At 42.9% G+C, this 23,061-nt stretch overlaps 1 protein-coding gene across 1 annotated transcript in view; it reads right to left on the bottom strand.

Annotated features, from left to right (window-relative positions):
• The window catches only part of PTPRM (protein tyrosine phosphatase receptor type M), a 712,503-nt gene that overhangs the window by 382,906 nt on the left and 306,536 nt on the right, over positions 1-23,061 (bottom strand). The window contains exon 6 of the mRNA XM_065399529.1: positions 6,968-7,142. Coding sequence (XP_065255601.1) covers positions 6,968-7,142 — 175 coding nt within the window. The remainder of the gene's footprint in view (positions 1-6,967; positions 7,143-23,061) is intronic.

The following is a 23,061-nucleotide window of genomic DNA, read 5'->3' as shown; positions in this document are numbered from 1 at the left end:
CACTATATCTTAATTTGAAAATAGTTGGCTTAACCAAAATGATACATTTTTTAATGGCTGTAGTAATTATGTATATTTAAGATACACTGATTTATTTTGTGGGATGTGGGGAGTTTGCAGGTAGCAATACCAGGGCAATAAAACTGTTTAAGTTAGAAAAAGTTATTTCTCACTCAACTCTTATGGATGTAAAGTAAACCAAGCTATTCGATACTGCAACACCCTTTTCAGTTTGGCTTTTAAAATTACGGTAAATATCAATACAGCCCGATAAAGAAAGTTTGTTTCTTCGTGGAGCAGATTTACTGCTTTAACAACTCTGGACATGAGAACAGTTGGGGAATTCCAAGCCAGTGGTGTGAGGGTGACGGGGCATGTCCATATAAGAAGAGGAAATACCAAACACTCTCCTGTTACAGCACCAAAAGTTAATGTCCATTGATGGCAGATCTATGGAAAGCTTTAGATAGATGCTATAATGGTGGCCAACACCAATGATTACTTAGTAGAGCTTGTTCCAGGATTGCAAGATATCTGACTTCATAGCAGTCACGCTTTTGTGTTAAAAGAAGCTGTTACTACCCAGTATGGAATCTTGCACATTCTGGAGCTTAAGCAGGGTTCTTTTTTTAAAAAAAAATTAAATAGCAACTGGTTGAAGTTACTCAAAGATTTGGAATTTCAGAGTTAGTTCCATCAAGATGATTCAGCAGGTAGAGAACAGGTGAGGTGGTCAAAGTTACATGACAGATATATTCTCACTGAGCCCTGCAATTTTTCACCTTGATCACAGGATCATAGAAACACAGGCTGGAAGAGACCACAAGAGGTAATCTAGTCCTAAACACTAAGGCAGGATTAAGTATACCTAGACCATCCCTGAGAGATGTTTGTCTAATCTGTTCTTAAAAACCTCCAATGATGGGAATTCTACAACCTCCCTGGGTATCCTGTTCCAGTGCTTAACTATTCTTATAGTTAAGGAAAAGCTTTCTAATTCCTAACCTAAATCTTCCTTGCTGCAAACTAAGCTGATTACTTCTTGTCCTACCCTCAGAAGACATGGATAACAATTGATCACCATCCTTGTTATAGCAATCTTTTACATATTTGTAGACTGTTATGTCCCCCTCAGCCTTCTCTTCTTGAGACGAAACATTCCCAGTTCTTTCAACCTTTTCTCACAGGTCATGTTTTCCAAACCTCTTATTTTTATTGCTCTCCTCTGGACTCTCTCCAATTTCTCCACATCTTTCTTAAAGTGTGTGGCCCATAACTAGAAACAATACTTCAGCTGAGGTCTCACCAAATGTCAAGTCCCTCTCTGAAGCATGGAGGTGCTACAGCTTTTCAAAGAAAAAGGTCACCAGAATTTTTTTAACATGGGCAAAACAATGTATTTTTCCCTGGCCTCATTCTCAAAAATTATTCAACTGTGGTATTTTAAATTTTCCAGAAAAATACAGCTCAAAGTGTCATGGCTGGTTCGTGGGCAGCCAGACCCAATAGTCATAGCCAGAATGCGCAGTCACAAGACAGGAGTCAAGAGCTGGCTGTGTCAGAATACCGGGAGGTCAGAAGCAGATGACAAACTGGAGATCAGAGCCATGAGGTGAGAATGAGGCCAGGTCAGGTCTACCACAGGTGCTGGGGGTGCTGCAGCACCCCTGGCTTGAAGTGGATTCCATTGAAGTGGTTTGGTTCAATAGCTCTCAGCACCTCCATTATACAAATTGTCCCTGGTCTACCAAGTGGTGAGAGGCAGGAGACAAACTGGAGGTTGGGATGCCAGGAGTGAAGCTATGTTGGGATACCAGGAAATCAAGCCAGGGAAGCAGGAATGGCTAGAGTGTCGCAGGAATGGGTAGCAGGAGCAGGAAGCAAAAGGCACACAGTCCAGAGCAGAGTGGAGCCCAGTTGTTTGATCAGCTTCCTGTTCCTGTCGGTGGTTTAAATAGGGCCAGTGGCCAGTCAGCTGCTCTGGGACTCCACCAATAGGACCTTGGGGCAGAGTTATCATCAAGCTATAGGCTGCCAGTTGGAGGACTGGAGCATAGGTCCAGGTTCGAGACCCAGGGGTCATTACATCACCCTCTCCTCTAGGACATGGATCTGGGTTTCTCAGGGTAGCTCCCGTGGAAGGCCCAAACCAGGGCAGAAGCGTGAACGTGAACGTTCTCACCTGGCTCCCAAGCATTCCTCTGGGCCGTAATCTTCCTAATCAATCAGGTACCATAATTTTCCTTGCTTGATCTTACAGTCAAGGACTTTGTGAACAATGTATTCCTCTTGACCTGTACTTGTAACAATGGGGGTGGTGGTTGGGCTCTATGGGGAAATGTGTTCTCAGTGTATGGTTTAGAAGTGAGACATGGAATATGGGGTGGACTCTATGGGCTCAAGAGGAGCTCTAAAGTGACCATGCTGTTTTGTAGCCAAATCCGGTACAGGCCAAGGAACTGGCAGTCTAGTTTCCGATACTGTTTGACTACAGAGGAGTTCTGTTGAAAGCCATACTTTTTGCCCTATGAAATAGGAGATGGAGACCTGTTGTCCATGCACTTTTTGTATTCCCCCCTTGACCTTGTCAAGGTGTCCCTTCACGTTCTCTTGGATGTGATGGATGTGTTGTACTAGGTCTGAGGCAGATGCGTTGGGGGAGGATGAGGATAGTCGTGGGTGAAATCGGGGGTGGTACCCGTAGTTGATAAAGAAGGGGCTGTGGCGTGCAGATACATGGTCCACATTATTGTACAAGAACTCTGCATAGAATAATGGTGAAGACCAGTCATCCTGGTAATGACTGATGTAGCATCGTAAGTATTTGAGGATCTCGTTGATTCTTTCCATTTAGCTGGTCAATTGAGGATGGTAGGCAGAGGACAGGTGCGCACAAATAAATGCAGGGCCTCATGCCAGAAGCAGGCAGTAAATTGTGGCCCCCAGTCATAGGTGATGTGATCCAGGAGCCCATGAAGACAGATTATGTTGTTTATCCAAAGCCAGGTGGTTTCCTCCATGGAGGGTAAACCCGTTCAGGGAATGAAGTGAACCATCTTACAAAACTGATCTACTACTGTGAGACTGGTCATGAAACCACCACAAAGTTCAATAAAATGGCCCCCCAGGGCAGAGATGGGGTGCCCAGAGGTTGGAAGAGACCACAAGGTTTCTGGCGTAAGATCTTGGTGTGGGCACAAACTTGGCAGGAAGCTATAAAGATCTCTATTTTATAGAGATTGGTCCATCTAGGCTATTAGACAGGATGGGCAGGAATGGTGTCCCTAGTCTCTGTTTGCCAGAAGCTGGGAATGGGCGACAGGGGATGGATCATTTGATGATTATCTGTTCTGTTCATTCCCTCTGAAGCACCTGGCATTGGCCACTGTCGGAAGACAGGATACTGGGCTAGATGGACCTTTGATCTGACCCAGTATGGTCACTCTTATGTTCAAAGCTGTTATTGATTTAGGGTCTTGGTCCTGCACAGGTACTCCAAGTTCTTATGATTGGTAAACACTTGGACTGAATTGAGGGCCCCTTCCAACTAGTGTCACCACTTTTGGAAGGGGTCTTAATTGCCAGGAGCTTCTTGTCCAAGATCTCATAGTTTTGATCAGCAGGGGGTAAGCATCCTTGTGTAGTAGTCAATAAGGTGCAGCATTAGCTTGCGTCCTTGCCTTTGGAAGAGGACTATCCCATTTGCCATACTAGAGGCATCAGCTTCTACAACAAAAGCTTGTGTTATGTTTGGGTAAGCCAATACTGTAGTGGAGAAGGCAAGCTTCAACTCCTGAAATGCATCCTAGGCCTTAGGCACCCAATGGAACTTGGTGTTTTTCCAGAATAGGGCAGCGAGGGGCTTGGCGTGTTTCAAAAAATTTGAAATGAGCCTCCGGTAGAAGTTTGCAAAGCCTAAAAACTGTTGTAGGTCACACATATTGTGGGGGCATGCCCTCTTGCAGACAGGCTGAACTTTGCATGGATCTATCTTGATTCTTTCTGGGGACAGGATGAAACCCAGGAACTCAGTTGAGGTCTGATCAAATGCGTACTTCTCAAATTTAGCATAGAGACCATGTTGTTATAGTCTCTCCAGAACTGTGTGGACCTGAGTGGCATTTTGGTTCAGATAGATAATATATTGATCTTCTCAGACTAAGTATACCACCATGAACGGGTCCAGTAGGTCTCATAGCACATCGTTCATTAAGTCTTGGATCCACTCTGAGGCATTAGTCAGTCCAAATGGCATCACTAAATATTCAACATGGCCATAAGGCTCCAAGAGGTTGTCCCTTTCAGACACAGAAGTAATTCTAAGCTCCCCAGATATCCGGTTTTGTGAATATGTGAGCAGCCCCCACACGGCCCAACAACTCTGGAATCAAGAGTAGCAGGTAATGGTTCTAGATTGTTGATTTCTGAGCCTAAATCAGATAACACAGAGGCAGAGGCTGACATCCCTCTTTGTAGTTCATAAACTGGTATGGAAATTTTTAGCTCAAAATTTTAACATTTGGCAAAGTTATAAGCAACTGAAGACAGGGTCTTATATTGGAAAGTGTCGGGCAGTGCTACCAGCTCTCCTTATATGGGAGACAGGTAGAGAGAAAAACAGGCACAGGCAGGCAAGCAAATAAAGAGAATATAAACACTTAGATATACATAAGCATTCTCTATTTCACAACTGTTGACACCCTTGATGACAAGTCTTTAATAATTTCTTAAATCTTGCCCTGGTCTCAAAATGATCTTGCTCTCAATTTTGGAACACACTCTTTCTTCTAAAGGGCCAAAACACATTCAATTCTATTCAAGGTGCTAAATCTTCTGTTTGACAAGATGCAGAAATAAGAGCCACTGACAGTACAGATGGCTGCCCTTACTTAAAAACCTAACAAACCTCCTTCTAACCAGTCTGACACCTACATTTACCTTGTTTGAACTCAATAACCAGTTCGTATTCTAATAATCTGATGCCCTTCTCAGAAAGGTTCATTCTGTTCTCCTAAAATTAATCTATATTGGATCTGACTACTATTAGAAAAGTTCAACCCATGGACCATATATAGAAGACTAATTTACTTTACCAAATACATTTAATCAATTCCACCCCACTCTTTTCCTTTTTGTCCAGTGTTTGATTACTTTTATGTCACCTATTAGAAAAGAGCTGCTGTTTTTTACAATAAGCAGGTGATCTGACAAGACCAATTTCATGGCTCACATTAGACAGAGATAAAGTGACATTTCAATCCAATTCCCTGACAAACAGATGAGGATATTGTGTAGTCTGAACACACAGAATGACAAGTCACTGACTCTGTTCAGTCTTTTCCATCAGAATAAACAGTTAGGTAAATTGAAAAGTTTCCTTTTAGGATTCACTTAAATGAAGCAGTCGATACTTTTATTCACTTTCATATAAAAGACAGAAGATGTATGAACAACAGTCTGTCTTTTCTTCTTGATGTGTGGAGACCTGATACATTATTTAATGGCAAACTTTTTGTTCACTAACCAGGCAATATTCATATTTACCATAATAATAATGTACAACAATAACATACCATTGGGGGTTAATTGACAGCTCTTTAATGGCTTCCCCCCCCCATATACTAAAGCAGGGGTCGTCAACCTCTGGCACCTGCCACGTTGGCAGGTTCGGCCGATCGCGGCTCCCACTGGCCGCGGTTTGCCGTCCCAGGCCAATGGGGGCTGCGGGATGTGCTGGCCGCAGCCCCCATTGGCCTGGGACGGCGAACCGCGGCCAGTGCGAGCCGCGATCGGCCGAACCTGCCAACACGGCAGGTAAACAGACTGGCCCAGCCCACCAGGGTGCTTACCCTGGTGAGCTGCGTGCGAGAGGTTGCCAACTCCTGTACTAAAGGCTATGTTACACCCATCCCTGCTCAGATACACAAGTTTAGAGTATGGATACAATGAGCTTTCCACTCTCTATGTCCCCATTCACCCACCAAATAAAATTTTAGTTTCTTTGGAGGTGAAAGGAAAGAAAGACGATAAGTCAGTCTTCAGTCCCAGGCCCTCTTCTTGTCTGATAGGTATGGAGTTGTCAGTCAGAGAGATGTAACACATTTAGGTGGTGTGGAGCTTTATAAAACATATCAGTTAATGGCATATCAGTCATACAAGAACTGACCCTGCCCCATTTTAGCTGTTGGGTTCCTGTTCACTATCTATAGCATTTGGCCTTATCTGTGACTACACCCTTTAGAAAGTGGGAGTCATGAACAGATTAGGTGACCATTGTTATGGGTAAGTACTCTTCAGACTCAGGATCAACCTCCATGTTAGAGTACCCTGCAGAGGTTCCAAGAGCCAGCTGCTATAGAATCTGTATTTCTCTGAAAAGATCCCAAATATATTCTCTCAAAAACTTGATATAAAAAGAAGTAAGCAAAGTGTAATTTAAATAGAACACAATATAGTTGTATTAGCACTGTTTTCTATGATGCAATTGGTCATCTTCATAGACATTCATTTCACATTTTGAACTTTTCCTGCTCTTTTAAAACCTCCCATATGCTGAATATTTATATTTTAAGAGTTGTCCTTTATTTTCTCATACCTCACACTAAATACATTTTTAGGATGCAGCCACCACATAGGAGATAGATTGCAAGGAACATTCATTCCATTTCAGAAGAATCATCTAAATGTACATTTAAAAATACATATATTTTTAAATAATGCTTTTAGTACACAAGCAGTAGTAGAATTTAATAAATAACCTTCCAGTGTGGCATTTCCCACCAGTCTTTAAGAGCAGGACAGAATCTTGAGATTTACGTAAAAACGGTCTGAGTCACAGGTCTTTTTTTACCGAGTCTCTCCTTGGCTTTAATGGGCTATGGGTGACATACTTAACAATTGCATGCTCTTATTTCATACACCAAATATGTACATATTAGAAATAAATACATATTATATTCTGAAATACCTTTGACTATCAGTTCTGCATAGCTTGATACTCCAGCTCCTCCTTCTGTGCGAATCATGCAGCGGTAATTGCCAGCATCTCGCTTTGTAGCGTTCACCACATTAAAAAGAGCTACGAATCGACGATCATTAGACACCTTTATGTCCTTCAAAGGTGCATCCCTTACATAAATGCCCTAGAATAAGAAACAAAAGTAAAAATGTTGTTTTAAAATAAAAACATTTATTGAAAAACAACTTTATTTCTCCAACCTCTCTCAAAAGAGAGGGACCTGGAGTTTCTGAGAGCTGAACCCTTTCTTATTCCGCATTTCCACAGGATTGAAAGGAAACATCATTCCCCTAGTGGGAGAATTCACAGAAAACCCTGAGAGGAATCTGTGATGTTGCACCCCATAATGCTTTATAGAAATATGCTTATGAGTGTAAATATGACATAACTGGAATATGTTTTATGCTACATATGCCATGTAACTTATATTTGCAAAGATTATGATCTACTGAATATATTCATCCTATTTGTATGCATGTATCATTTTTATATCTGCAGTTATAAGCATTGGCTCTATGCTTGTATTTAAAGTGTTTGCTGTAGGAAGCACATAAGACAGATTTGGTCAACACAGTGTGAAGGGGTTGGGTTATTCAAGTAATTGGGAGTACTTAACTAGCAATGGACTTTGGAAACACCAATCCACATCTGAGCTTTCCTGGGAACGTTCAAACTAACATGTAAACAATGGCATTGGCCTGCAAAAAGCTGAATCATTCAGAGACATATGATTTGCCCAGGTGGCTAGAGACCCCATGTTGTGGCTGTGAGAAGAAAAAGACTATATAAGCCCCTGGAAACCCCTCCATATTGTCTTCAGCTGGCTCAAGAGATAGCCTCTCCACCCCAAAGAGATGCCTGAAATAAACTGGAACAAAGGACAGTAACTACAAGGATGTGAGTGATTGCTGGACCCAGACTAGGAAGGAGTCTAGTCTGTCAAAGAAGCTTATTGAAACATCTCTGAGGATGAGATTTACCTGCATTTAGTTTCCTACTGTATTAGGCTTAGACTTGCGTGTTTTATTTTGTTTGGTAATTTACTTTGTTCTGTCTGTTATTACTTGGAACCACTTAAATTCTACTTTTTATATTTAATAAAATCACTTTTTATTTATTAATTAACCCAGAGCAAGTATTAATGCCCGGGAGAACAAACAGCTGTGCATCTCTCTCTATCAGTGTTATAGAGGGTGAACAATTTATGAGTTTACCCTGTTTAAGCTTTATACAGAGTAAATCGGATTTATCTAGGGTTAGGATCCCATTGGGAACTGGGTACCTGAGTGTTGGAGACAGGAGCACTTCTTAAGCTGTTTTCAGTTAAGCCTGCAGCTTTTGGGGGACGTGGTTCAGACCTGGGTCTGTGTTTTTAGCAGGCTAGCGTGTCTGGCTCCAACCAGGCAAGGTACTGAAGTCCCAAGCTGCCAGGAAGAATGGGCTTAGAGGCAGTCTAAGCACATCAAGTGGCAGTCCCAAGTGGATTTCTGTGACCCAACCCGTCACAGAATCTTGTAGCGTTTCAGGCCCTTGGTGCCATTTTTTCTGCAGAGGGGCATGCAGCGGCCTATACCATTTAACTGTATTTGTTGTTTTTGTTATGTTCCTGTGACTTTATTTAAGAACAAAGAGCAGGCTACAAAACTGTATGAGGCCTGCCCTATGAACTATCTAAGACAGCTAGCCCTTTCTGTTTTCTATCCTAGGAATTTGTAGTTTGTGTTGCAAAATTTAAGACCCATTAAGGAAATGCTGAGCTCAGTTTGTTAGTTATTGTGTTTAGTTGTCAACATATTGAAAGTAACCTTAAAATACTGTTAATAGCCATTGAAAGCTGCAAATAATGGTCACATTAAAATTGGCTATTGTACATAATTCATGAAGCCAGAGTCAATGTTAATCACAGTATTAATGCCAACGTAGCAGGATATTACACAGTAAATAACGATTTGCATTATTTTAATGAGTACAGTAATATAATGTCATTTCTCTTTTAAATGTAAGTTTGTGGTGACAGCATTGTAATTTAAAATTTTAAAACTATGTAAGATTCCCGAAGTGGAAAACTGTGAGAGTGCCATTGTTTAAAAATTATTTAGCCCCATACCTGAGCACGACTTGAGACAATTACCAGCTCCTTAAAATTCCTAGAAATCTTTTTCCCTGCCAGAGTGACATCACAATTACTGTAAGCAAAGCTCAGAAAGAACCATTTCAAGCTAAACCACTATTTTCATTCCCTTTGCTTACGGTAGTTGTGATGTCATTCTGGCAGAAAGATTAGGAAGTTAGCAGATAAGATTAATTAGGAATTTAAGGAATTAATAATGTTAAGTGCAGTACTAATTTCATTTTTAACACAACAGTCATTTAGGCCTAATTATCAGAGTTGCTGAGCAATCACAGTTGCCACTGATTTCAAGTAGAGTTCTGTGTACCCAGCACCTACATCTTCTTCCTTTCTAACCTACTCACAAATGTGAAAAATATAATTTAGACACAAGACAGACAGGCACAAAAAAACGTGCTGGAAGATTCATCTTGTGGACTGCTTTGGGACGCTTTAAAAGTAGGCTAGCGTTGTGGGTAAAGCAGATAACAGGCTTAGACTCACGTTCCTGACCAGCCTGAAGTTTACAGGATTGTCTCAATTACAACAGAACTGCAGAACTATTGAAGTATATTGAAAATTATTTCTAGCTAACATGATGATTCTTCATGGCATAATGAGGTGAACAGTTTGTTTTGCAGGAGAAACAGCAAAAGGATGGTAATTTTAGCCTCTGGGAAGAGAAAATACATTTTACTTACTCACTGACTTTAGATGCCAGGAGTAGAGAAGAAACAGATGGCTAGATTACCCTGTCCTTGCAACAGTGAAGGGGGAGGTCCATAAGAAACTCCCAAACACTGGCCTTTTGCCCTCATGGAGGATCAAGTCACATTCATATTCCCTGCACTTGGTAGAGCTCAGGTCCTTATCCCTCATATGAACTCCAAAGGGAGGTCAGGAGAGATGGGATTACGACTTTACATAACCTTCACATCCATTTGCACAGCTAGCAAACAGAGAGAGGAGAGAAAGCTAGACCAGGCAAAAGGGTGGTTTACTGCATACTCTTCCCCTTTCCCCCCAGGACTGGTCCCCTTGGAGGTCTTCCTGGGGTTGTGCCACTCCATTCCTCCTCCAATACAGACCAGATTGTAATATACACAAAGGGCATGTCTATACTGCACAAAAAGGTGTGTTGTTAATGCAGGTTAAAATAGCAGTGAAAACATGGCAACTCATCTTTTAATTTGGTTAGCAGCTTGAGCTTGGGTTAGCAACTACAAATAGCACCGTGGATGTTGCAGTACTGGCAGTGGCTCAGGCTAGCGTCTTGACTCCAAGCCCACCCAACCCGGGGGGGGGGGGAAAGACGCTAGCCCGAGTTGCTGTCCATACCACACTGTCCACGCTGCTATTTTTAGCACACTAAGACCTGGTCTACACTAGGGGGGGATCGATCTAAGTTACGCAACTTCAACTACGTGAATAATGTAGCTGAAGTCAACGTACTTAGATCTACTCACTGCGGTTAGTCGACTGCTGCTGCTCCCCCATAGACTCCACCTGCGCCTCTCGCGGCGGTGGAGTACAGGAGTCGACTGGAGAGCGCTCGGGGGTCGATTTATCGCGTCTAGACTAGACACAATAAATTGACCCCCGCCGGATCGATTGCTGCCCGCGGATCCGGTGGGTAGTGTAGATATATCCTAAGTCAAGTGGAGCTAGCACAAGTCTGTCTATCTGAACTAGGAATCACATTGCTCAGCTGCAGTGCAGACATACCCATAGAGGCTTTAACTCAAGCTGCTCACCCGAGCTCTAAGTCGAGTTGCTGTGTCTTCACTGTCATTTTAATCCAATTTAGCTAACACAGGTTAGCTAACCTGAGTTAACAACACATACCTTTTGTATGTCTGTTTTGTGGTTCAGACATACCCAAAGTAAAATATGGGAAGTCCAAGAAGAAAATTGTCTTACTATTAGTTCTAAAGGGCACATTTCATATCTTTTTCGGTGGATATGTAAAATGAGAAACTAGAATGATTTATGCATTTGAGAGACTAACTGCAGAGTTTATTATAACTTATAACCCATTGTTCCACTGGGATCCTACCATCCTTTAAGCCTCTGGTGGGTTCTCATACACAAGCTAATTTGCTTGATTTCTAATATCCCACTTCCTGCCCCAAAAAAGGGGAAACGATTTGATCAAGTGTGGGAAGTTTTAGCCCTAAGGTACACATCAGCTATTCTTAGATCAATAACCTTGACTGAAACTAGAGGAGCATAGAGCACATTTCATGAGTGCAATCTATTCCATTCTCTTGCTCAAATAAACACTATACACGAAACTCATCAAATGGAGCACAGTTTGGCTAGAGATGATTTTGCACATTTTCAGCTCCCTCAGGAATACAGAGTTCAGCAAATAGGTTGTTACTGGTTGCTCTAAAAATCACAAATGACTTCCAGAACACGACATATTTATTGCTAACTTTATTGAAGAACATTAAGACAGTTATTGAATATTGTTAAAAGGATATTAGTAAACATTAACCTTAACTGAATTTTTTTTTTTAAACTTTTTTTTTCCTATTTAAAGAGCTCTAGTTCTAAGTTGCCAGTTTAGTGAGACTGGCAGAACTCAAACAGTGATGAAATAAATTAACATGAGATTCCATAGTAGATCTCAGGGGAAAAACACAGCAATTTTTCATTTTCATCCTTTTCAAAAAATCATTTTTCAAAGGAAATTTAGTGTCAGTGAATAGTGTTAGATTGATGTCCCAGGGAACATCATTCCTGTTATCCAAAGAAAAAGTACAGTACAGAGATAGTAATCTCCCCTTTGCCTCCCAACCCTTGGCCTAGTGGGGTGCCAGCCAATGGAAAAGAGGGTTATTCAGTGTAGTGCAGCATGAACAGAGAGGATTGGTAATGAATTAAAGTATATGATGAGTTAAATACCTACCAGACTACAGTAATAAAAAAAAAAAAAAAAAAAAAAAAAAGCCCTCCTTCAGCAACTGCTAAATGGATAGGCACAGTTCAGTATTTCTATACCCTGTATAAAGAAGAGTTAGATTAACAATGGACAGTGCTAACCATATAGCTAGAGCTAACATTCTCTTTTAGCACAGCTATGCTGTATCATTACTGGTAAATGAACATAGCATAATAAGTTCTTCTTTTTACAACAGACACCTTCATAATCCTTTGGGGGACCGTCAGGCATTTTGCCTATTACTATATCCAACAAGCAGTCACTGTAACAACCAAAAATGGAGGAAAAGATCCAAATGTATGATCAGAGTTGCTTTATATGGCTTAAACGCATTTTATTTAAAGGTTTTACTACAGCAGAACTGAAGTTTCTCAGCACACTAATGATTCTGTTTCTCCATACAATTTTCTTAGTTTATATGTGGACTGTTTTCCAGGTTTTATTAACATTAAAAATTTGGGTTAAAAATTCAAGTTGCAATGATGAAATACATTTTTTTTATATAGTTTCTTGTTTTTATTTGCAGAATTTACTTTGAGGGGCAGGGGAGAAAAGGCGTTTTATTTCACAGTGGATAATTTTATAGAGTAGCTTATTTCTCAAAGGAGCTAAAATTCAAAATGCATTTTACTCTATTGACATTTTCAATATCTTCATGTGCATTTTGCTTTGCATTGCTTCATTCAAGATTTACATTAATTTTGAAACAATAATGCTTACATAGAGGTGCATGAGCGCAAGAGGCTCCTTGGTTACAGTACCGTCCATGGCCAAGGGCCCTTATTTCGTTTCTTTTTCTTTTTTGTTTAAATGTGAGCCACATTCTGAGCCATTGCACAAAATCACCACCAAACAGTACAGGTAACACAGTGGTCACTCATGTAGGGAAATTTAACCCCAATTTTGAAATCTGAAGAAAAGGCACAGGAACCAGGGTTTCTTTTTTGCAGATATAACGCTAAACACAGGCCCAGTCTGGCACACTGCATATTACATTATTTCAGTTTTAACAGTCAAAATCTATTTCATTGAAAACAGAAGGGTGTGCTGTCTACCTGGCGCTAAGATACGGGATGTGGACCTGCAGTTGAAAAGGATCCTAAAAGGAGCAGGTAAGAACCCCTTGATCATCCTTCATGTAGGAACGAATGACACGGCTAGGTTCTCGCTAGAGAGAATTAAGGGAGATTATGCCAGGCTGGGGAAGACGCTTAAGGAAGTCGAGGCTCAGATTATCTTCAGTGGGATTCTGCCTGTTCCTAGAGAAGGACAGCAAAGGGCTGACAGAATTGTGAGGATAAATAGCTGGCTAAGGGAGTGGTGCTATAAGGAGGGCTTTGGGATGTATGGCCACTGGGAGGCTTTCGGGAACAGACAGCTGTTCTCACGGGATGGACTTCACCTGAGTAGGGAAGGAAATAGACTTCTGGGAGGGAGGCTGGCTCATCTCATCAAAAGGGCTTTAAACTAGGAATTTGGGGGAGATGGTTGGGAGATGTCCAGTTAATCTCCACGCCAGATTCCAACACTAAAAAGGAGGGTGAAGAGATAAGCACAGATATAGGTAGGGGAAAGGGATTGGACATAAGGAGGAGGGGGCGGATGGACAGTACGGGGTCCGTACCAAATTGCATAACTAATGGGAGAAAGGATAAACAGCACACAGTAAGATGTTTATACACCAGTGCAAGAAGCCTAGGTAACAAAATGGAGGAATTGGAGCTCCTGGTCCAAGAAATGAAACCGGATATCGTAGGAATAACCGAAACGTGGTGGAACGGTAGTCATGACTGGAGTACAGGTATGGAAGGGTATGTGCTGTTCAGGAATGACCGGAAAAAAGGTAAAGGTGGGGGAGTGGCATTGTATGTCAACAATGAGGTAAACTAAAGAAATAATAACTGATGGAATGGATAAGACAGAGTCTGTCTGGGCAATAATTACACTGGGTAAAAGAACTACTAGAGCCTCCCCCGGGATAGTGCTTGGGGTGTGCTATAGACCGCCAGGATCTAGCCTGGATGCGGACAGAGAACTATTTAATGTTTTTAGGGAAGTAAAAACTAATAAGAGCTGTGTAATCATGGGGGACTTTAACTTCCCAGATATAGATTGGGGAACAAATGCTAGTAACAATAATAGGGCTCAGATGTTCCTAGAGGTGCTAGCAGATGAATTCCTTCATCAAGTAGTAACTGAACCGACGAGGGGGGATGCCATTTTAGATTTGGTGCTGGTGAGTAGTGAGGACCTCGTTGAGGAAATGGTTGTAGGGGACAACCTTGGCTCGAGTGACCATGAGCTAATTCAGTTTAAACTAAATGGAAGGATTAACAGAATTAAAACTGTGACTAAGGTTTACAATTTCAAAAAGGCCAACTTTAATAAATTAAGGCAACTATTTAGGGAAGTGGATTGGGCTAACATACTTAGGGATCTAAAGGCAGATGGCGCCTGGGATTATTTCAAGTTGAAGTTGCACGAGCTGTCCGAGGCCTGTATCCCGAGAAAGGGAAAACGGTTAGTAGGCAGGAAATTTAGACCTAGCTGGATGAGCGAGCGTCTCAAAGGGGCGATTAATAAAAAACAGAAAGCGTACAAAGAATGGAAGAGGGGAGGGATCAGCAAGGAAACCTACCTTATTGAGGTCAGAGCATGTAGAGATGCAGTGAGAAAGGCCAAAAGCCGTGTAGAGTTGGACCTTGTGAGGGGAATTAAAACCAATAGTAAGAGGTTTTATAGCCATATAAATAGGAAAAAAACAAAGAAAGAGGAAGTGGGACCGCTGAAGAACGTAGATGGGGTGGAGATTAAGGATAATCTAGGCATGGCACAATATCTAAATGAATATTTTGCATCGGTCTTTAATAAGGCTAATGAAGGGCTTAGGAATAGAGGGAGCAGGACAGAGGGGAATAAAGGAGGGGGGGTTGACATTACAGTATCGGAGGTGGAAGCCAAACTTGAACAGCTAAACGGGACTAAATCGGGCGGACCGGATGATCTTCATCCGAGAATATTGAAGGAACTGGCGCCAGAAATTGCAAGCCCCTTAGCGATAATTTTTAATGAATCTGTAAACTCGGGGGCGGTACCATTGGACTGGAGGATAGCTAATGTGGTTCCTATTTTCAAGAAAGGGAAAAAAAGTGACCCGGGTAACTACAGGCCTGTTAGTTTAACATCTGTAGTATGCAAGGTCTTGGAAAAAATTTTGAAGGAGAAAGTAGTTAAGGACCTTGAGGTGAATGGCAATTGGGACAAATTATAACATGGGTTTACGAAAGGCAGATCGTGCCAAACCAACCTGATCTCCTTCTTTGAGAAAGTAACAGACTTTCTAGATAAAGGAAATGCGGTGGATCTAATATACCTCGATTTTAGTAAAGCATTTGATACGGTACCGCATGAGGAATTATTGGTTAAATTGGAAAAGATGGGGATCGATATGAAAATCCAGAGGTGGATAAAGAACTGGTTAAAGGGGAGACTGCAGCGGGTAGTACTGAAAGGTGAACTGTCAGGTTGGAGGGAGGTCACCAGTGGGGTTCCTCAAGGTTCGGTTTTGGGTCCGATTTTATTTAATCTATTTATTACTGACCTCGGAACCGAATGTAGGAGTGGGCTGATAAAGTCTGCGGATGACACAAAGTTGGGAGGTATTGCCAATTCGGAGAAGGATCAGGATATCCTGCAGGGAGACTTGGATGACCTTGTAAATTGGAGTAATAGTAATAAGATGAAATTTAATAGTGAGAAGTGTAAGGTGATGCATTTAGGGATGACTAACAAGAATTTTAGTTATAAACTGGGGACGCATCGGTTGGAAGTAACGGAGGAGGAGAAGGACCTCGGAGTCCTGGTTGACCGCAGGATGACTATGAGTCGGCAATGTGACGTGGCTGTGAAAAAAGCTAATGCGATCTTGGGATGCATTAGGCGAGGTATTTCTAGTAGGGACAAGGAGGTGCTGCTTCCGTTATACAAGGCGCTGGTGAGACCTCATTTGGAGTACTGTGTGCAGTTCTGGTCTCCTATGTTTAAAAAGGATGAACTCAAACTGGAACGGGTACAGAGAAGGGCCACTAGGATGATACGAGGAATGGAAAACCTTTCCTATGAAAGGAGACTCGAGGAGCTCGGTTTGTTTAGCCTAACCAAAAGAAGGCTGAGGGGAGATATGATTGTTCTCTTTAAATATATCAGAGGAATAAATACCAGGGAGGGAGAGGAATTATTTCAGCTCAGTACCAATGTGGACACGAGAACAAATGGATATAAAATGGCCGTGGGGAAGTTTAGGCTTGAAATTAGACGAAGGTTTTTAACCGTCAGAGGGGTGAAATTTTGGAACAGCCTTCCGAGGGAAACGGTGGGGGCAAAAGACCTCTCTGGCTTCAAGATTAGGCTAGATAAGTTTATGGAGGGAATGGTTTGATGGGATAACGTGATTTTAGTCAATTAGGCAATAACGTGCCATCGCTGGTAAAATGAGGGTCCGGCTGGAGAATCTTGCCTGTATGCTTGGGGTTCTACTGATCGCCATATTTGCGGTCGGGAAGGAATTTTCCTCCAGTGTAGATTGGCAGAGGCCCTGGAGGTTTTTCGCCTTCCTCCGCAGCATGGGGCAGGGGTCGCAAGCTGGAGGATTCTCTGCGACTTGAAGTCTTTAAATCACGATCTGGAGACTTCAACAGCTGAGTTAAGGGAAAGTGGGTGGGTCAGCTTTTGTGGCCTGCATCATGCGGGAGGTCAGACTAGATGACCATAATGGTCCCTTCTGACCTTAAAGTCTATGAGTCTATGATACAGTGGGATCCCAAGACTATTTGAAATACTCTAGGTACAATTAACAAATGAAGTATACAATATATTTCCCTACTGAAAACACTGCAGACTTCTTTTTTGTTATTTACTAAATATTCCATTCAGTACACGTCAGAAAAAAAGCAAACAAACTAAATGCTCTGGAGGCAGGGCCGGTGCAATCCATTAGGCGACCTAGGCGGTTGCCTAGGGCACTACAATTTGGGGGGTGGTGACCGCAGCAGTATTTTGGCGGCGGGACCTTCCGCTGCCTCTATGGGGGAGGCATTTCGGGGCGGGACCTTCCGCCGCCTAAGGCGGCAAAAAAGCTGGCGGCGCTCCTGTCTGAAGGGGTTCTTGAGGTCCCCAAATGTTACTTTTTTAAACCAATGACAGAATGTACCTGCGCCCACGCCATACACACTATTGTAATAATCTTTGTACAAAGTAGGTTTTATAAGGTATCATTTGAAAACTCATAATTTGCTGGTCAATATTGTCCTCAAAATGTGTGTGCCAACACTGAAGTTATAGGATTCCACTGTATGGTGTTATTAACATGTTCCAAACTGAGGTTGGCAAACAGCTAGGGTAACCAGGTGTCCGGTTTTAGAACGGAACACCCAGTCAAAAAGGGACTCTGGCGGCTCCGGTCGGCGGTGCTGCGGCGCTAAGGCAGACTAGTCCCTACCTGTCCTGGCTGGCACTGCGCTGCACCCCAGAAGCAGCCAGGAGGTCCGGGTACTAAGCGGGGGGGGGGCAAGGGGCTCCACGCACTTCCCCTGCCCCAAGTACTGGCTCTGCACCCCTGCCTGCCCTGGCACCGCACTGTACACGCCCCAGAAGCAGCCAGTAGGTCCGGGTCCTGGGGAGGGGGAGGGCAAGCGACTCCATGCACTGCTCTCGCCCGCAGGCACTGCCCCTCCCAGCTCCCATTGGCTGGGAACCGGCCAATGGGAGCTGGGAGGGGCAGTGCCTGCGGGCAAGAGCAGTGCATGGAGTCTCCTGCCCCCCCGCCCCAAGGACCCGGACCTACTGGCTGCTTCTGGGGCGTGTACAGCGCGGTGCCAGGGCAGGCAGGGACTAGCCTGCCTTAGCTCCCCCGCTGCATGGCTGACTGGGAGCCGCCCCCACTGTGCCACTTATTGGGAGCCTCCCGAGGTAAGCTCACGCCCCGAGCCCTGAGCCCCCCAAACCCAGAGCACCCTCCTGCACCCCAAAGCCCTGCCCGAGCCCAGAGTCCCCTCCCACACCCATATCTCCTCATCCCCATCCCCACTCCAGAACCAGCACCTGCCAGCCCAATGTCCTCACCCCCTCCTGCACCCCAACCCCGCCTCAACCCACAGCTCCCTCCCGCACTCCGAATCCCCTCAGCCCCACCCCCCATCCTGCAGCCCCCCTCATGCACCCCAAACCCTGTCATCCTCAACCCCACCCCAGAGTGTGTTTAAATTGCAGTTTGGGAAACTCCGTTTGTGATAGCAGGTTGTGTGCATATTACATTTCTATAAACTTTTATTGTTCAGGAGAGGGCTGGGCAATACATGACATTCATTTGAGGGAAAATCTAAGACGGAGTGTTTTGGGGTCACCCTGCAGCATAACCAAGCCTAGTAAGAGCCAAGGTGTGGCTGGCTGGTTGCTGCACATACAGAGACACAGCTGGAATGCTGAAGGCTGTTTGTGAGCAGTCCAGGCTGGAAGCTACAGCAGGAAAGCATTGTAAAGGGCACTCCAGGATAAAAAACGCTATATAAAAAAAACCCTGAATAATTAACATTTTTTGTTCTACAAATAGAAGCACACAACTCATATTTTAATATCAGTGGATGTGCAATGGATAATGTAATGGATGTGCCCTCTCTCCCCCATCCCATCAGCCCCCGAGCTGGGGCTGGGAAGGAGGGGGGTCTCTTTTCCCCCCAAGGCCACCACCTCACTTTACATGTGCATCTTCTCCAGGGTCCAGGCACCTAATTAGTGGAGCCACGCCTGCATGGGTCCACTAATTAGGTGGATAGCCCTTCATTCTCTCGTGTGCGACCACCCAGGCGTGCACCTTAGAGGGAACTATCCATGGACCACCTGAATGGAGCTCGCGGACCACAGTTTGAGAACCTCTGGTATAGGGTAAAAGCACACAAAAGACCAGATTTCAGAGTCCGGAATTTTCATGGCCGTGAATTTGGTAGGGCCCTACGCAGAACCAAGGTCTTAGGACCCTAATGGGGGAGGAGGGGTGGATCAGAGCCAGAGTCCCACTGAGACTTGGGTACAAGCCTTGTCATTTTGCAGTGTGGACACAGCTCAAGCTGCAGACCTGAGTCAGAAGGTCTGCATAGTGCAGTATGGAGTATGCCAGGAGATCCAAGTCCAGCAATTGTAAACCCAGGTTTACAATACAGTCTGGATGCTCAAATATGGGCTTAGAAACTCCAAGCCCAGGAGCCTGGGTCCTGCAAACCCAGGTTTACAATGCAGTGTAGACATACCCTGGATGACTAAGTTTTAACTGATGAGTCACTTACTAGAACAAAGATTTCTGTTAAACCAAATACTCCAGCATTCATTATTTAGTATTCATGGTTGTGGAAAAACATCATATTTAACTTGAGGACATACACAGGCTGAAACCCCAAATGTAATGGTGGCAACATGTTAAAGTCACACAAAAGAAAATTGGAAGGATCTTAAAACGCACACAATTTTCAGTTTGGCCAACCTAGAATGAGACGAAATAGGCTGATGGTTAAATTAGACTTACAGTCTCCTTTATGCAATGAATTAACGTAAATGAACAGCATTTTACCAGCAACAAGATATACATTAAACCCATCAAAAAGTTTTAACAAAAATCAGAGCAATAAATGTAAAGACATTGACATTCTAGGATGTTAACTCCAGCAGTTTAAGTAAATTAATCAATCTCAAGGCTTTTGTTGTTGTTGTTGTTGTTGTTGTTGTTGTTTTTGTTTTTTAAACTCTTCTGCCAGTTCAGGCTTAAAAGGAAAGCTAGGTCAATCATCCTTTATATTCATACAGGTGGAGTAAGCAGCTTTTCCTTTATTTAATAAAAGAAAGAGTTTGCATTATCCTACTTTCAAATATGCACATTTGTAAAATGACTATTAAATTCATACCACTGGGGTCACTACTAACAGCAGCAGTGCCGGAAATAATTTTGTTTAAACCATGCATATAATATAAATCAAGCAGTCATTTAATTCCTCAGCAAAATTGTTTTCTAGAGTTGTTTTCATTCTAATAATTAAGATAGTTGGACCTCTGAATGTCTAGAATTGCTTTCATAACCAAGACAAATGTTTGTCGATCTAGATAGAAAAACCAGATCCTGTGATTGATTATCCCATGCTTATTCCACATGCATATATTAACAAGTACATTTCAATCAACTAATGAGGCCAACCTTGAAAGATGGAAATTCTAAATATTACTGTCCTGTTTGGGATAAGTCTATTTCAGATGCCAGCTGGAACTGCATTCTGCAAGTGTAATTATCAGATATTCAGACAAAACATTATTTGGGGGGACTATACAGCGAAGATTTCAAAATCCAACATTTTAATGTTTGGTCACTGAGCTTTCTCCCCAAATTACAATGCTATCTCTAAGTCTGTGTTTTTCATCTGCAAATGAATGCTCAATAAAGCAATCAGATAATACTATACAAGTTACAGATATAGCAGTCTGATTAACAAATATTTATTGATGACACTGTGATCCCAATCATCCTATCTGAAGATGAAATTAAATAGACAAAAGGAAAGTATCAAGGGCTTTCTTGCATTTTCTGGAGTCGTTAAGCTAAGTGTAATTTCCCCAAAATAGCTGCTCTGAGTTTATGTACTAAAGTTCCTTGGTATCATGCTGACAAGAGCCAGTTTTTTTATTACTACCATGTGTTTTTAAAAGAAAGTGCTCACTGAACAATTTACATTTTTGGTCTTTAAAAAGTCAGTATAATCGAAAAGTGTTACAACTTCTTAAATGTTTAATGCTTATTGGAATTATAAAGAAACTCTTTCCATCACTTTTAAATAGAACATAAGAGAATAGAAGCAAACCCACATGTCGATAACTCTAGCTTATCCAGAAAGACTATACAATTAGAAAATGTACCCACTCCCTGCTCCCCAAAAAGATGAGCTTTGTGCTTCTTTGTAAGGAAAATTGTTGCAGCAGTCCTGTACACCTTTGGAGCAGAAACAGAATATAATTTTGTTAAACATTTCTGATGTTTAATAAATCTGTCCACTTCTAAATCTGTTCAGCTAATAAAATGCCATTAATAAGTAGTCAACACCTCAAGTCGTGGCTGGTTCTCTGAAATATAAAATACATTATATTTCACCTACTTATTAAAAATGTTGAGAACTGGGATCAGCACCTGTCTAGGAAGCGAGCATAAAATAAAATAAAAATATTTATAATTGTCCTCTTTGGCGCTCTATAGATATCGACTTCATGAAAGGCTGGGGGGAGTGAGGGGGAGGGTTTCCTGCTAAAGATTTCATTCATTAGAATAGTGCTAAATAGAATATTGCAGATGTTTTCCTGCTTCTTCCATCTAAGTGCATCACAGGGTAGCTAAAATGTGGTACACCTGACATCCCAAGCCTCTTCACTAAGAAGTGTTAACTTCCTGGGAAGAGAAGGAGGGATGGGATGAGAACATTCAAACCTTTTAATATATTCGGATATGCAAGTTCTCATCAGAGTAGCAGACCCAACAAAATCGCTACTGGGTTCTGATATAACAAAGTGGGGGCAAGGGGGAGTGGTACAAGGAACAATAAGATAAATCAGAAATATGGAGCATGCTGTTCAGCCACATTCTGGGAGACAGTGAGCCACCTAGTTGCCTCCTGAAAAAGAGACTTATTGGAGCGGAAGGAGCAAGCTACAGGTCACTCCATCCCTATGGGCGTGGGAAGTTGGATGTCTGACTTATCCACAGCAAGACAGGTCCGGAGATGGACAAAAGTACCTAGGACAATACTGGCACTGTAAAAATAATAATCATAACAATAAATAGTAAGAAGTAAGCGGGAGGCTGACATTTTTGACAAAAAGAACAGGAGTACTTGTGGCACCTTAGAGACTAACAAATTTATTAGAGCATAAGCTTTCGTGGGCTACAACCCACTTCTTCGGCTCTAATAAATTTGTTAGTCTCTAAGGTGCCACAAGTACTCCTGTTATTTTTGAGGATACAGACTAACACGGCTGCTACTCTGAAACCATTTTTGACAAAGGTGTTTCAAACTGAATTATGGAACCAGACATAGTAACAAGAAATTTTACTCGTATCTCCTTCCTATAGTCTTCCCTTTGGACTCAATTTAATTCATACTTTTTTAATGTTGGTAGGGGGTTACTGGACAGAGGCTGTAACAGTGTTGGGAGTATCGTTCTTACAACGGAAAGTATGTTGACACTTCACAGTTGTTGATGCTCAGGTCTGGCATCTGGACTACGCAGTCTTGGTTGATTCACCAGTTCACTATGCGAAACAGCTCTGCTGGCTGCAATTCTGCCATGCAGATTGTGGAGGAGTAGGAGGCTTCTTTCCCTCCTTTATTGAAGTGGTGCAGTCCTGCAGGAGTTGTTTGTGCTGCTGGCAGATGGATTCAAAACGGATTTTGTGCCACTGGCTTTCTACCTTTCTGTCTGTCCACTTCACAAGCTGTAGCTCATCTGATAACCACACTGAGGGGTGGCAGGTGGGTGGGTTGGGACCAAGAGGTATCAATTGAAGTGGCCACCAGATGATTGCAGTGTTGAACTAACTTACTGGTGCCTTGCACTTGTATTTGTGTGGCTTGCCCTTCTAGGGCAAGCTGAAAATCTAGAGCAGGGGAGGGCAAACTACGGCCCACGGGCCAGATCTGGCCCATCAGGGCTTTCAATCTGGCCCGCGGGATTGCCAGCCCCATGGCACAGCAGGGCTAAGGCAGGCTCCCTGTCTGCCCTGGCCCCGCGTCACTTCTGGAAGAGGCCAGCACCACATCCCTGCGTCCCCTGCGGGAGGGAGGGGCAGAAGGTTCTGTGTGCTACCCTCGCCTGCAGACATCTCCCCTTGCAGCTCCCATTGGCCGGGAACGGGGAACTGCAGCCAATGGGAGCTTCTGGGATGGTACCCGCAGGTGAGGGCAG

The sequence above is a fragment of the Emys orbicularis genome, chromosome 2, assembly GCF_028017835.1.
Source record: "Emys orbicularis isolate rEmyOrb1 chromosome 2, rEmyOrb1.hap1, whole genome shotgun sequence".
In the NCBI taxonomy this organism is placed as follows: Eukaryota; Metazoa; Chordata; order Testudines; family Emydidae; genus Emys; species Emys orbicularis.
The sequence above is the reverse complement of the archived record's forward strand: the minus strand, read 5'-3'. Positions and strand labels throughout refer to the sequence as shown.